The 12,246-nt window shown below is 37.9% G+C and overlaps 1 protein-coding gene across 2 annotated transcripts in view; it reads right to left on the reverse strand.

Moving 5' to 3' along the window:
* Positions 1 to 12,246, reverse strand: part of CDC42BPA (CDC42 binding protein kinase alpha) — a gene marked incomplete at its 3' end in the record, with an annotated part of 191,382 nt that overhangs the window by 39,635 nt on the left and 139,501 nt on the right. For both annotated transcript variants that reach the window (XM_080341777.1, XM_080341778.1), the window contains 5 exons: positions 7,626 to 7,731; positions 6,853 to 7,001; positions 4,784 to 4,875; positions 1,806 to 1,882; positions 606 to 653 (listed from right to left, as the gene is read on the reverse strand). In XM_080341777.1, coding sequence (XP_080197903.1) covers positions 606 to 653; positions 1,806 to 1,882; positions 4,784 to 4,875; positions 6,853 to 7,001; positions 7,626 to 7,731 — 472 coding nt within the window. The remainder of the gene's footprint in view (positions 1 to 605; positions 654 to 1,805; positions 1,883 to 4,783; positions 4,876 to 6,852; positions 7,002 to 7,625; positions 7,732 to 12,246) is intronic.

Raw genomic sequence — 12,246 nt, forward strand, 5'->3', positions numbered from 1 at the left:
AGTCAATTTTCAGCTTTTATGTCAATTTCCTTAGTATGCAATTAACCAGGGTAAATACTTAAACACTGTCCTGATAGAAAACTAGCATCTCAAATGGCAATAAAAAGTAGTAAGTTCACTTCAGTTGTAATTAAAATCACTTCTTGCAATATCGACTAATGAAGAGACAATATTTTATTTGAGCAAACAGAAGTTAACCGTATGCAAAGAAAATATTTTCACTGAAGTGATCAGAAAACTTTTAGATACAACTAATGATAAAGTAATATTATGAAGCAACAGAACTAAATGAAATAAACATTCCAGTGATTTTGGAACCATGTTCCCCAGGCCATATCAGTAGGTAAGGCCCAAAAGCAGCTCTTCCCCATTAGAAGAACTGTTTGCAATTAAGAATTCTTTGCCTCCATCTAAAGAAAAACATTTACTTTAAAACTGAACAGCTGCCTACATAAATAAGTGTACGTATGGTACTACAGAGATATTCTGTTCCCCGCTGCACTTGCACATCTTTCAAGTTGACTGCATTAATGTCTGAATATTCCAAATCAATCAACTGGTATCTCTTATTGAGGGATTTACTGGTTTGAAAGTCAAAGACTTACGTCATCCATAAAATCAATCAATGAGGATGAAGAGGAGGAAAAGGAATCCTATTTTAATGAAAACAGCAGTAAAAAAAAAGAGAGAGAGAAAGAGATGGATGAAGAAAACTGTTCAGTATAAATAAAAGTGCAAAAATAAAGAACTGTAAATACCTAGTGCCAGTAGTGGTTACCTCAGTAAGCTTTCATTAATTGCCTTTCATAGACAATTAATCAATAAACTCCCTGTATAAAACCAGATGCTTTCCCAGCTTTCACTCAATAAAATAATATTCCTATACCTCAAGAAAATTTTTATATTGAAAGTAACTTACAAGATAAAGAATTAAAACGCAAATTTTAAAATGGTATTAATTGTGAGGACTTCAAGAGACAACAATGAATTAATGAATACACAATGAAAAGAAAGTACATTTTGGAACATCAACAACACAAGGGATGATGCTCTTTCATAGCTAAATGTGATGACCTTGTACACTCATCAGGAAAACAAAACCAGGAAAAATTCAGACCAATGTATAACTGTAAAAGTGGTGCCTTGTCCCCTCTGAATTCAGTTTGACCCAATATTTCACCCCAGCTATTCTTTTAAAACAAAAGTGAGAGATGAACTCTCTCACTTAGTGTTGTTTCAACTGTTTTCTTCCAGGTTTTCTACCTAAACTGGTCTTTTGCCTAAAAGTGACAAAGGAACTAAGCAGATTTATTTTTTAAGTATATAGGATCCGTGAAGAGGAGATGAACAGTAATTACCAGGATTTTACAGATCTCTGCAAAACGAACAGAAGATGAAAACAACCTAATAAATATAAAGTACCAATGACTTCATGGAATATATTCAAGCATTTTTTACATATTTTCTCTCACTTTTACCAAACCAGTATCCGCGTTACTTAGCATTTTTCTGAATACAAAGAAAGTCAACTGGAACAACTATGCTTTTCATGTTCACTACAAAAATCAGGAAAACTTCTGCATACAGGATTGGAGAGAGAATTCGCTATGATTACTAGTGGTCAAGAGAAGACCGACAGCACTGTAACTCACAAACAATTGTCACATCTTTTCGCACACAAATATAAATGGGGCAATATGATAAAAATACATTAACAAACTCTCAGGAAATATGCACATAAAAACCTGCACATAACAGCAGGAGTTCTATTGACTAACAGAGAGTTAGAAGAGCTGTACACTTACTTCAAATTGATCCAGAGCAGAGGTAGGCGCATTCAAAAATGCCAAGAAAGAATTCTGTGAGTCTTGGTGCTTTACACCTAGAAAACAGCAGCAAGTCTTTAAGCTACAGAAAAAGTGACCTTTTCATGGAGGACCTTTGCCTTCCTGAATCAGGGTTTGAGCATCCACCTGAGCCACTTACACCTTTTTAAATGAGTTGCCACATTTGGTCTCTTTTCCAGAGTGAAAAATAAAGATGTTTTTTCTTTTTTTTTATAGACATATACCCACTAGGCAAGCACTATGTGTTTAATTAACCTTTTCCAAGCTAGGATGTGTGTGGTGTGAATTTAACATGAAAACATACTGTATGTACTGTCCATTATGCAGAAGGTTTCTGATGTGCTTATCTCCGTTTGCCACACGCACTGCGTGACATATGGTCACACACGCTACCGCAGTGGGTGTCATCCCTGCTCTGGTGACAGGCTGGGCAGGCCACCGCGACAAGACCAATTCAGCCAACAGCGAGAGGTTCCACAAAAATGTGCAGAACAGGGTCTCTGGGAACACATTGCATTTCCATATAATAGGGGTTCCTTGACCCACGCTCTATGCCTCTCTGCCCCCTCTCACTTTTAAACGTCCAGGGGTAATACAATCCCATGTAAACCTTCAAATGCTGCTGTTCCTAGATACCATTTACATGGTTTTCAGGCTGTAAGCAGAGCGGGAGCGCTGCATCCGCGGGAGCCGCAGAGGCTGGCACGTCTTGACTGTTACTTTAAGTTGCTTCAACTGATAACATCTTTTTCTTTTCAAGTTGCTGTGCGAGTGTTTATAAATCAGAGATGTGTACAAACTCTAGCTTCCTGAACACTATAAATACATTATATATATACACTTCTTATGACCAGAGCCTGTAGGGCTGTGCGCAGCCTAAAAGACTGATGCTACCAGAAGTCACTTATTCTTTTAAAAAAATGTCAGTTGCTCTAACTGGCTATTCTCACCCCATTTGCTCTAAATGTAACTCATAGTGAACAAAGATTTCACCAAGAATCTTTCCTCTTTAAAATACAAATACATTGAAACCTCAGTAAAAGACTAAAAACAATTCTCAAATTACTGGCTACGTCAGAGAATCAATTTTAATAAACTTTTTTCCCCACCCTAATGTTCTGGAACACATTTATAAATAGCAAAGGATTCAAGTGCTAAACTAAGTAACCCCTTCCTAGAGATCAATCACCATACATGGGAATTTACTCTACCACTGTACATTGACTTCATTTGAATCCTCTATACCAGGGGTGTCGAACTCATTTCCACCGGGGGCCACATCAGCCTCGTGGTTGCCTTCAAAGGGCCAAATGTAATCTTAGGACTGTATAAATGTAACTACTCCTGCATTTATACAGTCCTAAAATTACACTCGGCCCTTTGAAGGCAACCACGAGGCTGATGTGCCACGCCCCTCACCCTTGAAAATGAGATTGACACCCCTGCTCTATACAGTTCATGATCCAAACATCAATATATTTCTTCTTATAAGAGAAAAACAAGTCTAAAGATAATAAGGATTTTGGATTATGGTGTATTTCTATCAAAATATTTCAATAGTTGCAGTAGAATCTTAATTATTTACTTCTGACAAAAAGCATAATGACTAACTTTTATTTGAACTGTACAATTTCTTTCTACTTCGTTGTTTTGTTTTAAGAAAAGAATAAATGTTTATCTCTATTTTCACAAAACCAAAAGTTTTAAACACTGGAAAAAATACAGGGTAAAATATTAATCATAAATTCTTAACAGATCGTTTAACACAAAGAAAGGTTTCTGAAGCTGAGTAACCATGCATAAGATTAATACGTAAGACATTTTGAGAATCTATAGATGAAAGCTAAACATGACAAAGCATTTTCTCCAGGGAGATGCTATCAGGAGTTCCTCTGCAAGCATCTGGAAGAAGCATTATCCCAGCATCAGTGCTAAGCACCAAGATGAACAAATATCAGTTCCCTAAGTCGTCTTCTAATCGGCACCAATAATTTTTTAACTTTCTGTATAGGTGTGTATTGTTTTTACAAGTCAGCAAGCACTTGGAGACCTATATGTAGGAGATTAATGTTAACTACAATACATTATTGATTGATGTGCCGTTAGGTTGCAAAGGCTGAACAGTATTTGACATCCCTATGCAGCCATTGTTGCCAGGGTTTTGAAACTCTGGAGTTCAAACAGTTCTCTATAGAAAATCAGACAATTCCATTTGGCCTGAAAATACACTTCTTCCCATTAAACTGATAAGATACAAATATTAGAGCTACTACAGGAACTGCAAAAAATCAGCCAAATCATTAATCACCTATCAATTAAATCTTTTTTTTCATTTCAGAATTACCAAAAAGCCTCTTCTCCCAGCAACAATATGAAATACTGTTAGATAGATGCACTAGATATCCCAAAACATACTCTTAATACCACAAACATGACCACACTGCTCTATTACGTGGTTACAAATCCAATCAACAAAGCCATCCCAGAAGCAAATGACAGCTGCAAACGCCTCCACATGTGGTTACTCTTTGTAGACAGGCCCAAAACATTCAGAGATGAAGAACACTATGATCAGTATTGAAGTCTAAATACCTTCATTCATCATAAAGGAGGAAAAAAAAATTATAAATACACCGACACTTCTAACAGTTTTCTGGCAGAAAATCACCATATGCATGCCAAATAAAAATAATGCAGTTCCAACTCAAATAATACCTTAATGGTTCAAGCATATTAACAAAACTGAAGTGTATTACAAGTCCGTATTAGAAGTGCAAATGCAACTGCTGTGGGTACATCTTAATATGCAATTGTTGTGCCACATTTTTATGCTGAAGCCTGTTGGTATCGTATTTTAGTTGCAAGGTGACACTTAATTGATAAGATGTACCCACCAATATGAAACATGTTATTTACTTGGATATCAGTTGCCATACCCTTTTCTGATCTAAGCTCTTCCGTCTCCTTTTTCAGCCTTTCAATATCTGCCAATAGTTCCATGTTCTTCTTCTCAGATTCTTGCAATTTACTTCAAAAGAATATAAACAAAAAAACTATGTAAATATTTAGAATCCATTATACAAGTAGCTTTTTTTTGTTCAGCTTTGCATGCTATTTAACAATTAGTGCCCAGCAAGCTTCATGATGTCATGAAATGCGAGAATTAATTCAGAAATCCATGAAGACCTGTTTAGCATGGTATCAAAAAAACAAAAACAAACCCCACAACACAACCACAAAAATCCCACAAGCAATTAGTTGCCTCTGTTTACCCATTAAATAGACTTGTATTTTTAATTAATGAGTAACTGTGTAAGCCTGTATCCCGTGAATGAGAAAAAAGAGACCACATGTACTTTTATGCTTAAAAATTGGGGTTTTTAAAATCTGTTAATTCACAGTGCCTGTGATACTTAATTAACTATGATGAACTATTTTTCTTCTCTGTTACTTTACAGTAAGTTGTTTCAGTGCTCTCTGATTCACACCTGATACATAACGCTGTGCATTTTGACAACTCTCATCCTCACCTGTGAAAGCAAACATTGGTTCTCCTGTTCTTAGTGGATCTGCAGTGCTGCCTACCATTGTGCTACCCGGCCTGAAAAACACCCAGGTAAGGTGGACAAGCTATTCCCTCTTGACAGATAACACACTTGAATCTCAGCTCTGTCCAGCTCCTTCCCTAAAGCTACAAAACAAGCCAGGGCTCCTCAAATATGACTGAAGAGAAATTGTTCACTTCGCTTGTATTTGAAATTCCTATACCACGTCCCAGCCTCTTCTCTGCTAGAAGCTATTTCCATGCCTTGTATTGTCTGTCTACATGCTTAGACACTGCAACATGACAGAATTGCTACTGTAAAAATTGGTTTTGTAGGGAAAGCAGTAAGAGGAACAGAATGAGTGTGCACCTAAGATGTCCTACTTCAGCTCAAGTGCCTATTTCAACCTACACCAATTCAAAGACTAACATTGCACCTCCAGCCCAGTGGGATTCAGAATTTAGAAATGTAACTACAATCACATCATGTTACAGGACCAATTTTCTTTGTGTGGCACATTTGCTATGCTTTAGTTTAAGACAAATTACAACATACCACAGGAACTATGCAAACAACATGTAATTTGTATTTGTTCATATTTTTGCATTTTATCTGTTAAAATCTCTTCACTTAATAGAGTTAACAGCTTATAAAAGCAATCAGAACCAGAACTAAAGAAATTCAAGCCTTTCTTTTTCAGCCTGACTTCCTTGCAAATGGTTAGCAGCAGTGCAAGCTTATTCGTAAATAAACTTTAATTTGAGGGGTTTTCTTGCAGGCATAGCAAAGCTCATATTTTGTCTTTGATTTCTCTGTCCAAACTATCAAATAAACAACAGGGACCAGTTTCAAGGGTGGGTGCTATGAAGAAGTCTCATGCCACCAGAGCTGTGTTCACAGAGCTGCAGGGGGTTTCCACAGTTTTTTTGGGCAATGTTGAGCTGAGCTAGTTTGAAGATGGAGACCTAGAAATGAAATGTCTTCCTCCTAATCCCTTGCTTCAGGCATTCACACAACTGAGAATAAACTTTGTAATTTAAGGGGTGGGGAGAAAGGTCTGAGGAAGGAATAAAAGAATTCAAAATCTTCCATATGCACACCTTATTGCTGTGCAAATCAGTATGAAGTAATTTATTTTTGTCAGTTAACCCAACGCAGCTACCCGGAGAATGGAAAAGAGTATATTCTAAGATACAAATCCAAACTTTGCTTGCATTTGAACTTGTTACTACCACTAGGAGAGATTATGAAAGTATTCAAGATTTCAGATTTTCCCAGTGTTTGTTCAGCTGCTTACACAATGAAGAAAGATGTGGTCTCTTTTTTTTCACATTTGGATGTAAGAAACAAGCATATAATTCATTATCAAATTTTGACAGATAAGATAGTTGAAATCATGATTTGATGACACTCCCTGGGACATATCAAAGTGAATTGCCATTAAAACAATTCGGTCTTACCACTCTGTAGAGATACAGGAAGCTTTGACTTTATTGAGCTCGTCCTGAATAGCCTGTTTGGCTCGGATTTCAGCATCAAGAGCAGACTGTAGTTCCAACCTCGCAGACATGTCCAGTTTTGCAAAGCGGCGCATCTTCCATGGCATGTCCTAATAAACAATAAAAAAAGGGGAGAAGAAAGAGTAAGAGGAAAGAAAGCAGACAATGAGGAATGTAATTAACTTCAACAACTACATTTCTCAGTGTATTATGTTCTTAACAGAAGAGTTCATTACTTCCAAAGTAATCTAAAATTTAAAAATTAAAAGCGTATTGCTATTAGTATTATTATTATCTTTAAACTCTAGTACTAAATAGGCAAGATGCCCATCTTATGCTGCCATGATCTCAAAAGCAAAGAGATTTTGCAAATTCTAGTTCTGATGTGCCACAATTCAAATGACAGCTATGAAGGATATTCACATCTCACAACAGAAAAATTTTAAGGCTTTCATGACCCAAAGTATAGATTTCCTTCAACAAATTAATATATGATTATAAAGAAGCTATTTGAACAATATCATAGATAAAATCACATTAGAAATATATTGGTGTTTAATTAATTGAAAAACAATAAATTTGCTATTCGATTATTCTCAAGGGAAGCTCCAGGAAGTTTTAACTTCTGACTAACACGGAGTCTACAGACAGGTTATTACTGCAGTTGAAACTATCAAATTAGTGGGTTTTTTTCAAACAACAAAAAAATCTGTCATATGGAAGCAGAGTCTTACTGTAGCTCTTGCACCCAAACTGGAGTTCCTCAGGGCCTCTAGTTCTTCTGTCATTTTAGAGGCCAAGGCTTGAAGATAACCTCGAGCATCTTTTTCATCACTTACCCTAAACAATTACATTAGAAGAAAAAGGTGTTTTAGCTATACAGTCTAAGAAAGAAAGAAGTCTCTTCAACAAAATCGCAAACAGAAAAAGAACACAAAGCAAAAATCATAAAAGGATACAAAAACAAACAAACAAAAACGGAAAACCACACAAAACTAAGCGTTTGCTTCTTTGCAGAGTTCCATTAAACAATATGCATCACTAAGACAATGAATAAAGATCAAAGAACTACATATCTAAGTAAGTAATTTATGTCTTAACATAAATATCAGCTACCTGAAATTGAGACTGTGGGAAAGAAACCTTTTGGGATTCAACCTATTATTAGGGAGTAAATTAAGACAAAGTTTATATCAAACCATCCACATAATATTGGAACTAGAGGTTGACTGCCCTGTTATCAACTGACTATGAGAGCCAATAGTTAGAATCAAACAGTGAAATTATTTCGGTAAACGATAATTAAATAGGGAGAGTCTAATACAAATATTATTAAATAGCATAAGCCAGAAGAGACTCTCTCATCCCCTGAGCTTGCTTGCTTTCAAGACGTGTTTTCTGGGCATAAAGACATCAAGGAGAAGACACGTCTGTTTTTCAGATTCTTTGATCATCAGTTACAAAGTAAAAAAAAAAAAGGTGAAAAAGCTTTCTGTGATTAATCACAGCAGAAGGTTCTCTCTTTACTTTGCCTCAAGTATTAACGTAGAAAAGAAAGTTGTGAAAAAATTGCCTTGCCGAAATTAAGTAGCTTATGAAAAACCTAAAACAAATGAACATAAAAAAATCCCCAACACCCAAACAAGCAAACCCCAGGCCACAAACAAACCACCAAAATCCCCATGTTTCCACATTTCCTTTCACCTGACGTGCCTGGCTCAGAGCATCCTCACCTGGCCCACAGCAGAACAAACTCAGTTTTGCAACACCAGGGCACACTCAAACCCCTGAGCTGGTCGCAGAGACCACCAGTCTAACACCACAGCTTGATCACAGATCTACCCACACAAACCACAGAAACGTTTGCCGTGTGCTCCAGGTCATCAAACTCAAATAGCGTTAAATAACTTACAGGAAAGCAGGAAAATAGTTTTCCTGCTTCATGGAAACTAACTTATCCTGATCTTTCCTTAACAAATGTAATCCTGGGTATGCTGGACTGGAGTGGAGAGTTGTCCAGAAGGACAAGTTTGTCCCTCAGGAACCTCTCTGCAGAAAGTGATTCCCCCTCCAGGACTACAAAGCAACATAAGTTTCTCTGGTTGATACTATGGGGTGCATACACACAGTAAACAAAGAAATTGTGCTACTTGCAAATTTACCATTCATGAATAAAAAGAAAACAATGTTTCAAAGATCTATAGATAGTCACCAGAGGCAAATGAGAGAAATGCTCGGAGAGCACATACGCTGAACTTGCCACGGGCAAGGGAGGAGCAGAAGAGCTTTCCCACAGTGGTCATAGGGCAAGATCCTGATGCCAAAGCTACGGGCCAAACATCTACAGGATGCAGTGACTTCTGGCTGTGCAGCTTAAGATTTATATAAGGAAGATTGCTCTACTACAAATGAGGCTAATGCAAAAGTAGCAACCATTTACCACAAAGCTCACACCCAACATGAAAAAGCGAGCACTTATTCATGCTTTGGGCGTTATCTTCTTTGTCTCCTGCTTACAATTTAGTTGAAGGGATGAGGAGAAGCTTCGAAAAAAACCTATGTCCTGCCTCTATTGAAGTCAGTGAGAGTTCTGATATTAATGAGTCACTATTTTTCCCACGGTAAACTAGAACTCAATGGAAGATGCATACCAACATTTTTCCCCATAACATTCTGGATAATAGATTTTTACAACTAGATACAGACAACCTTGGCCTATACAAACCACTTAAGGGTATAATGGTGGGCAAAATATGGGAGAATTAGCATAAGACGCTTTTGGGGAGTAGGTGGATACATAAATATCCAGTAAAAGGAAAGGAACGTAAGCAGGAATAAGAAGAATGTGAAGCTCTCAAGGTGAGAAAGTAAGGGAATTTTGTCTCTAAATTGGAGAGGCATCGGTTTGATGAGTAAGGATAAGGTGGATAAGGAATTGGCTGGATGGTCACACGAAAAGAGTCAATGGCTCGATGTCCAAGTGGAGACCAGTGACAAGTGGTGCTCCTCAGGGGTTAGTACTGGGACTGGTGCTGTTTAACATCTTTGTCAGTGACATGGACAGTGGGACTGAGTGCACCCTCAGCAAGCTTAAGGTTTGCCAACGACACCAAGCCGTGTGGTGCGGCTGACACGCCGGAGGGAGGGGATGCCATCCACAGGGACCCTGGCAGACTTGAGAAGTGGATCCATGCAAACTTCATGAAGTTCAACAAGGACAAGGGCAAGCTCCTGCACATGGGTCAGGGCAATCCCAAGCACAAATATAGGCTGGGCAGAGAATGGATTGAGAACAGTCCTGAGGAGAAGCACTTGGGGGTGTTAGTTGATGAGAAGCTCAACATGAGCTAGCAACGTGAACCTGCAGCCCGGAAAGCCAACCATATCCTGGGCTGCATCAAAAGAAACATGACCAGCAGGCCGAGAGAGGTGATTCTGCCCCTCTACTCTGCCCCTGTAAGACCCCCACTCTGTCCAGCTCTGAGGCCCCTAACAAAAGAATGACATGGACTTGTTGGAGTGACTCCAGAGGAGGCCATGAAGATGATCAGATGGATGGAGCACCTCTCGTATGAAGAAAGGCTGAGACAGTTGGGGTTGTTCAGCCTGGAGGAGGCTCTGAGTAGAACTTCTAGCAGCCTTCCAGTACTTAAAAGGGACCTACAAAAAAGCTGGAGAGGGACATTTTCCAAGGGCATGTAGTGATAGGACAAGGGGTAATGGCTTTAAACAGAAAGATGGTAGACTGAGATTAGATATAAGGAAGAAATTCTTCCCCATGAGGGTGGTGAGGCACTGGAACAGGCTGCTCAGAGAAGCTGTGGATGCCCCATCCCTGGAATGGCGTTTTGTGCAACCTGGTCTAGTGGAAGGTGTCCCTCCCATGGCAGGGGGGTTGGAACTGGATGATCTTTAAGGTCCCTTCCAACCCAAATCATTCTATGATTCTTTGAGTCCTGATGTACATAAAGGGAAAAGAGATTTAGGAATCAACACTTGATCTTCACTATTTTTAATGACATATCAAATCTTTGCAGAATAAAAGGGAAAATGTCATTATAAATAAAACTGAATTGGTACCCTATTTTTTAACTTTCTTAATTAGAGCTGAAAAACTTTAAATGCCCAGTTTCTTTGTCAGTTTTTATCATGTCATATTCATTCTTCCTTATGGAAGGTGAGAAAACACTTCAGTTATTTGGTTTATGATGTACAGATCCTTCAGGCTGTGAAGGCTGAAACACTGCACATGCAATAACCTCAGAGAGATGTTCCACAGAAGACACAGAAATCTTGAAAATTAAAATATAAAGTTAAATTTTGCAAAAATTTATACTGACTTCAAGGAAACTCCTCAGTCTCTTCAAGACAGTAAATAAAAGCAGTACAATTTGGACCCGAAATACAGTTTTGTTGTCCACTAGATGGCAACATTCTCTAGATAATGAGATAATATTGATTAAACATTATGTGAACCCAGGAGCTGCTGGAGCTTTTTTATTTGTTACTGGTTTGCAGGGGGTTTCTTGTTGGCTGTCTTTTTTATTAAGGAAAAAAAAAAAAGAGCAAGAATGGTAAAGTTACTCCTACAAAGTTCCTTTCCTTGCTCCCCTTCTTACAGAGAGCCCTAATAAGCACAGCAGGAGACATAAGGAAGAGAAGTTCTTCAATTTCCACCCAGAGTCACTTATTTCTTTACTGAAAATGTAAATCAGATTAACTGTTCTCTCTTCATATATAAGGTAAGTGCCCTTAGGCACTTACAGGCTTAGTTCGTAAACTCTGAAGAACCTAGAGCAGTGATTTAGTACAAATTCCTGCAAAATTAAATGTAACTTTTTGGTTGGAGCCAACATCATGACAACCTTCAAATAACCATTGACTTATATCTAGTACGTTATTTGCCAGGCTGCTGGGAAGTCAGATTCTCTGTCTCTCTCCATCTGGGATACTTCACAGTACAAAACGGACCTAGAGGACTAGAGATTTTTTTGTTGAACAGGAAGGGTCCTGAAGTCCTGGGGGTCTTATGCTGAGCTGCATCTCACATGATTTAAAATCCCCAAGGAAGTCTGAGAGCCATGATTCTCAGGGCTGTAGTTTCTCAAAGCTTTTAAATTTCTGTCTTCATATCACTATGCTCAAAGCCTCTACCTTAATTATTTCTTTCCTCTCTCCCTTTCTCAAACTATTTTTTTAACTACTTATCTAAAAATTTTCATCATTTCACCCACCATTTCTATTTTATAGATAACTAACCTCTTATTCTTACCTCAAACACAACGCATCTCAGAAATTTCCATGTTTTGAGTTTCTTACAGTTCAACTTCCCTAGAATTTTACTGGTTATTCAAA

This window comes from Nesoenas mayeri (assembly GCF_963082525.1).
Source record: "Nesoenas mayeri genome assembly, chromosome: 3".
Classification (NCBI taxonomy): domain Eukaryota; kingdom Metazoa; phylum Chordata; class Aves; order Columbiformes; family Columbidae; genus Nesoenas; species Nesoenas mayeri.